This window comes from Cicer arietinum, chromosome 6 (genome assembly GCF_000331145.2).
Source record: "Cicer arietinum cultivar CDC Frontier isolate Library 1 chromosome 6, Cicar.CDCFrontier_v2.0, whole genome shotgun sequence".
NCBI classification, from domain to species: domain Eukaryota; kingdom Viridiplantae; phylum Streptophyta; class Magnoliopsida; order Fabales; family Fabaceae; genus Cicer; species Cicer arietinum.
In genome coordinates, this window is record NC_021165.2 from 29,622,353 (window position 1) to 29,629,026 (window position 6,674).

Genomic DNA, 6,674 nt, shown 5'->3' on the forward strand with positions numbered 1-6,674 from the left:
GCAGGGTATTGACTCTTTGTTGGAAGGAAGAAGAGAGTTGTTTTCTTTTGAAAAAAACAAAGCATAAGGGTGTAAATAGCATATTAGAGAATGCATAAGTATAGTAAGAGGCCAAAATATCATTTTTGTATCACTGTATGTTCAAAAAACAACTACAAATTATATATTTAATTTATTTCCACCAAAATCTTATTCTCAAAAATACTCACACTAAAATATTATTTTTATTTTAAAAAATAAATAAAATATTTATAATTTATATTAATCACTAAATAAAAAAAATTATCACACCATAACAAACACATAAAAATAAAATTAATTGAAATGTTATAATATATATTAAGAGAAAATTTGGAGTGTCACGGTTAGAGACACCAAATATCTCAAAAGAGAGGAATTTAAATATAAAAGCTATTTTTTTTTAAATATAAAAAGAAAGGTAAACTCAATAAAATTCAAAATTATGGAAGTTGTCACCAATGAATTTGTTGACACTATCAAGATATACCAAAAATTATTGTTACCAAAATATTTATTAATTATAAAAAAAAGCACAAGTTGTCACCACCGAATTTGTATGTAAAGTTAATTTTCAACATCAAAAGGAACACCTAAATATTTAAGATATAACCATTGCAGTTGTTTCATTGATTGATCAATAAGTTGGTGGTGAAATGCATTTTTTTTTATAAAATAAAAGAAATTGAAGGAAAACTTAATAAGGATAGTAACAAATGTACAAAAACATCTTACTTTATCTAGATAAAATGCATTTTTTCCAATCCACCATAATTAAGTCCCATCAATGTAAGGTTCTGTATTTGAACAAAAATAAGACGTTCAACTTAACAATATTAGCATTTGTTGGTCGAAATAAAACTTAAAAAAATAAAATAAAATGCATAATCTCTAACAAAGAGTATTTAATGTTCACGAGTAAAAGATAAAACATAAGAAAGACCAAAATAAATTTTGGAAACCTGACAGATAAAAATTCAAGGTGAAGTATTATTTATAAGTCTTTTTTTTTATTTTTTTTTTATTTCAATGTTTCCCTTTTGTTGATACCACTTTTTCTCTTATTCTTCCTATTCATCATCATCATCATCATCTTCCTCCTTATCCTCATCCTCATCCTCATCCTCTTTCTCTTTCTCTTCTTTCTCCTCCTCCTCCTCATCATCATTATCATCATCGTCGTCATCCTCCTCAATGACTCGATTGTTGTCATAGTCTAGTTGCAAAATGTCCCCTATCAATTGTTGCATTTCCTCTTCTAAAGCAGCGATCATTGCTAAAAATCAGGAAAAAAATGATTAAATTTTATAAAAAGGCTAACTAATTACAAAGAATGCTTGATACACATACAATTTTGTATCTAATGGATTCATACAATATATATAACCATTATTAAAAATGTTAGAAATCATTTTCCATGTAAAAGGCATGTTACAAATGAACTTAAGAAACACAAATTAACCAACAAAATGTTGCAGCTAATAGTGCACTAATGTGCATAGTATATATTAAAATTCAAATGCATGGACTTGAAGGGTGGTACCTATTATTTTATAAACCAATGTTTCATCACATGCATCTAGGTGCAAGCAAAAGGCTACACATTATTTTATTTACTTAAATAAAATTTAATTTTCAAGTATATATTAACATATGAACATATAAAAAATATTTATTTTAATTTTCCTGTTCTCAAATCAAATGATTTTTTTTAATAATTTAAGTACATATTTAATACCATTATGCATGCTATGAATATTTCACTCCACATCCCTCCAACAAACTAAAGTACTTAATCTAGCCTTTTGCTAGTTATAAATCAAGCTAAATTAAACTATATATAAACAAAAGTCACAACTCATAACTAATATAAACATATTTATTTGTAAATGATTTTGTAAATTGCAAAATTAAAAAAGATAAGAATACTAGTCTCAAACATTTTTGACATGAGCTTACCCATTTGCGAGTACATGTACTGCATCCTGATTTCCACATCCAACTTTATTAAATTGTTCTCAGCAGCGATTCTTTCAACATTGCTCTACCATTAAGAGTAAAATACAATTGTTATAGTACTTGCCATTTTCTTTTGAGAAATCAATCAATTTATTTGTTAAAGTATCACTCTTTCTCTAATGATCTCTAAATTAAAGTGTTGATGCTATCAAATTAATTGATGATGACAAGAAAATAAATATATTAGTTGTTAAGTTTTCATTTGCTATAGGCTCATGAGAATACTTTAAAGGCACTTTATGAAATGAAAAATAAGGCAATAATTGTTCCAAAAATCTATTATGTCATTAAATTTATACAAAGTCTAACCATTAACTAATTAATTAATTATTTTTTTTTTTTTTATGTTATAGCTTCTACGGGCATTACTCGGTCTTATTTTGCTTTTAAAAGTTAAGCATTTGTTGGTTTTTAAAGATTACTTTTGATGATGAGGTAAAATTATCTAAGAGTTTTTTGTTACTAATTGTAACTTTAAAAATACAACAAAATAATATAATGCATAACTTTTTTCATATATTTGAGAATACCAATTTAAGAGTTGCATGTTCATAAATTTTTCGGTCAAAAAAATGTTCATATATAATTTAATGTTTTGGATCTTTATTGTAATATGTACTAAATCAGGGATCTTTTTTATGTTTTGGGTTAGTAGAATATTTTGTTATTATTTTATAATTCAAATTTAAAAATATTTAAACAAATTTTTAATTGAAGCACAATTATAACCATGATATTTTTATTTTATTTATTTATTTAGTTAAATCGTGGATAGCAAATACAAGGACTTATATACCCAATGTAGATATGGTATTGAAATTGTCACATACTTGAATATATGAGAACAAATATTGTTTCAAATTTAAGGTACGAAGACAGAGTACTACATCACATTCTTAATCATCGATCCCTAATAATAAATCATTCAATTGAATACAATAGCAATGCAAATATTTTTATGTGATGTGATTTATGATGGCAATGGTAGTCAATAAAGATACTAGCTACTTTTCCAAGTTCTTTTTATAGAAAATCTATCAATTCATGATCAGTTGGATAGATACACAAAAAAAAATAATTTAGTAGTGAAATAATACATAAGGAGGATTGTATTCGTAAAAAATGTGTATTTTGTACTACGGGATGAGTTTGTTGCCGAGGTCCCTGCACCTCTATTTCAAAACCTAGTGTGATATCATTTTGAAGATCATTTCAGTGAAAATTGTTTCTAAATAGGTTGTCTACAAAAGATAATTTATTCTATCGAGTACTCATTTCTTTTGAAGATCCACAATGTGTAGCAGGTTGCGGGGAAGTGGAAATAGTTTGTCGTTTGTTCTTTGTGTGCTCTCTTTTTGGATTCGTGTGGTATGGTGTTTTGAATTGGTTTGGATTATCGAATGTGTTTCATATAGATGCAATCAATCACAGTAACCAATTTGATAACATTTTTTCATGCAACCGTGTTGTGCGTCAAAGAATTAATTTAGTTTAGTTTGTAGTGACGTTGATAATTTTGAAATCAAGAAATGAGACAATTTCTCGTTCACAAATTTTGAATGCAAATCTTATTATTGAGTATATTAAACTTTTAGTATGAGTGAATCAAATTACATGTAAAATGATTTGGTTATGGTTATAATCAATGATACTATCAACCCTCGGCATAGCTTGTGATTAATTGTTTTGCTTCTTGTTTGAGTAGTTTAATTTGTGTTTCTAATTTGTTTTGATCACAATGTATAAATTTTTTATAAATTTTCTTTTATTCTTGTTTTAAATACTTCTTGTAACTAGATTTTTTTTAATATATTTATTTTTAGCTTATAAAAAAAACATAGTAATGAAATTTACTATCGTTAACTTAAAAAATAATTTGATAATGCAATTAATTGTTCCTCTATAAGCATATACCCATTTTTAAGGACCCTGGCTTTGAACAATTGTTGGGCCATTCATTAATACTTCAACAGAAGTAAATGTTCACAAAACTTAAATGATTTTCTACTATCATAAAACTTAATAATTTTCTACTAAGGAAGTTGTTTTTCTGTTGGTGTTGTTTTTGTAAAAACCAGGTAAGTTGATTTGACGAGAGGTGTATGCATTTTTTTTTTTTATAATGGAAATTTAGGAGGAGGGGATTGTGCCTTTATTTTAAAGAGATAGGATTTATATTTTACTTAACATTGACAAATACAAATGAATTTACATTTGCATCTCTTCAACGACACTCATTGTTGGAATCAAACCTACAATCTATAGATTTAATATCTATCTTTTTATCAATAGACTAAACCGTTGAAATTTTAAAAGATGTAATATTTATTTGTTGAATAACTTAATATGTAATATTTTTAAGTATATGAAATATACCATCGTAGTACATGCTATTAAAATTTTAGGAATCGAAATGACGGTTTTTATATATTTTATGAATTAAAATGACAAATTTTATATATTTTAAGAATTAGTTAATTTTTTTTTTTGTATATACTTTTAAGAGAGAGGAAAATTTAGCGAGTAAATTAATAGTCATTTTTTTATAAACCACAAGTTGAAATAGTAATTAACAATACATATATTTTTTTATATATTAAAAATTTATGGTAAATAAATAGAATTCCAATACATAATAAGAAATATGCAACATACGAACTAAAACATGCCATTTTACCACTAGATTAAATCATTCACCGAAAATCACACATACATACAAATACAAATAAGACTCACAAGTTGAGAAAAGTTTATAATGTAACAATAAATTATATGAGAGGAGGTGATTTAGGACATACTTGTAACATAGACGTTTTTGCAGATATGTATGCTTCTATTGTTTGCAATGCTTGTACCCTTTTCTTAAGCTTGTAAATGTAATTATTAATCTTTCTTTCTCTCAATCTTGCGAAGAATTTTCTTTTTGTCAAGATCCTATTATACACAAAAGGAAAACAGTATTAGCCAAATTGTTTAATAATAGAATGATGAAAAGTGTTATCATAATACACAATCTATATTCAAATAATGCATAGAATGAATACTTTATGTAAGCACATAGTCTAGATCATGTGGGTTAGCAAAAAAAAAAAAATTACCTTAAATAATTGATGTTAAGAGTCAGACATTTTATTGATTGAAAGTTAGTTATGTAGATTTTATGGTAATTTACAATTATTTTATGGGTTAAAATCTTGTAAAAAAAAGATTTTTCAGTAATCATATTTTATTTTAATTTTAGTGTATTTTATAAACTCATTTGCAGATAATTTTATAAAAATAAATTTCTTATGACATTGAAGAGGTTATAAAGTATTTTTTCAAATGAAGAGAAATGATATTGAAGGGGTTCAAAAACCTAATATCCTTATTTTCTAACTTCAACTTCAATTTCTAATGCTACCTCTCAATAACTGAATTTAAAATCTTTGCTAGAATTCAGCAAAATGTATATTTTAATTAAATATAAAGGGACCTTAATCATTAAGCCAAATGTAAATTTTTTAAAGTTTAATTGTAATTTTAGTCCCTTTATTTTTACTGATTTACGAAATTGGTTCCCCTATTTTAAAAGTATACAGTTTTGGTCACTTTTTTTTTTCTTCTGATTTTTTAACTAAAAAACAACGACATGAGATGTTTTAAATAACATGACATATGATACGATAATGTAAAAAGATTAACACATATGAAATTGGAATAAAACACAATAAAAACTTAGTTTTCAACTTTGGAAATATTTTATATTTTTAATTTAATTAATGCATCTAGATTGTTCTATATCTTAAAATTGTATGTCATGTTATTAAAAATATGTCAATGCTGTATTTTTTGGTTCAAAAATTTGAAGGAGGGACCAAAACTGTCGATTTTTAAAATATGAGGACCATTTCTATTAATTAATAATAATAATAATAATAATAATAAAAGGACTAAAACTGCAGTTATACCATTTTTTAACGTATGTTATTAGATTCATCATCTATATATCTAATAGAGGTGGCAATATAATCTATTTGTCTATCATTCAACCAATCCATCCAATTATAAATCCATCCACCATACAGTAAAATTATTAATTGATTCCATCTAATCCATTGAACCTTATTTTAAAATCTAATGAAAGACATTTGTTTTTTAAATGCAATCCAATAAATTACATATATTTTTTTAAAATATATTCACTTAAGAAACTATTATTCTAAAATTATATATTTTATTTAATGAAATATATCCTTAAATTTTTTTTTCTTTTTATAGAAACATATATATTAATTGATGATTTAAAAAAAATAAGTTTTGTTATATTATTTTAAAAACTGTTTTTATAATATTCTAAAATAATTAATTCTTAAATTAATTTTACTCATTATTAATTAAGAACTGATTTTATTATTTTTAAAAACTGTTTTTAAAAAGTCACTTTTTTTGGGTACAAAAACAATGTTTTTAAAACTGATTTTATTAGAACACCGATTTTTTTTATATAAAAAAACTGAATTGTTTATTATTTTAAAATAAAAATAATAATTTAGATATTATATTTTATATAGAAATAATTTTTTACCAAATAAAAATAATAATTTAATTATTATAATTATTATAATTAATTAATTAATTATTAATAATAAGAGTTG

At 24.2% G+C, this 6,674-nt stretch overlaps 1 protein-coding gene across 1 annotated transcript in view; it reads right to left on the reverse strand.

Moving 5' to 3' along the window:
- Window positions 1-908: 908 nt before the first annotated feature.
- The window catches only part of LOC113787261 (transcription factor RF2a-like), a 6,750-nt gene continuing 984 nt past the window's right edge, over window positions 909-6,674 (reverse strand). Inside the window, exons 3-5 of the mRNA XM_027336259.2 lie at window positions 4,836-4,971; window positions 1,978-2,062; window positions 909-1,294 (exon numbers count right to left, since the gene is read on the reverse strand). Coding sequence (XP_027192060.1) covers window positions 1,089-1,294; window positions 1,978-2,062; window positions 4,836-4,971 — 427 coding nt within the window. The 3' untranslated portion in view covers window positions 909-1,088. The remainder of the gene's footprint in view (window positions 1,295-1,977; window positions 2,063-4,835; window positions 4,972-6,674) is intronic.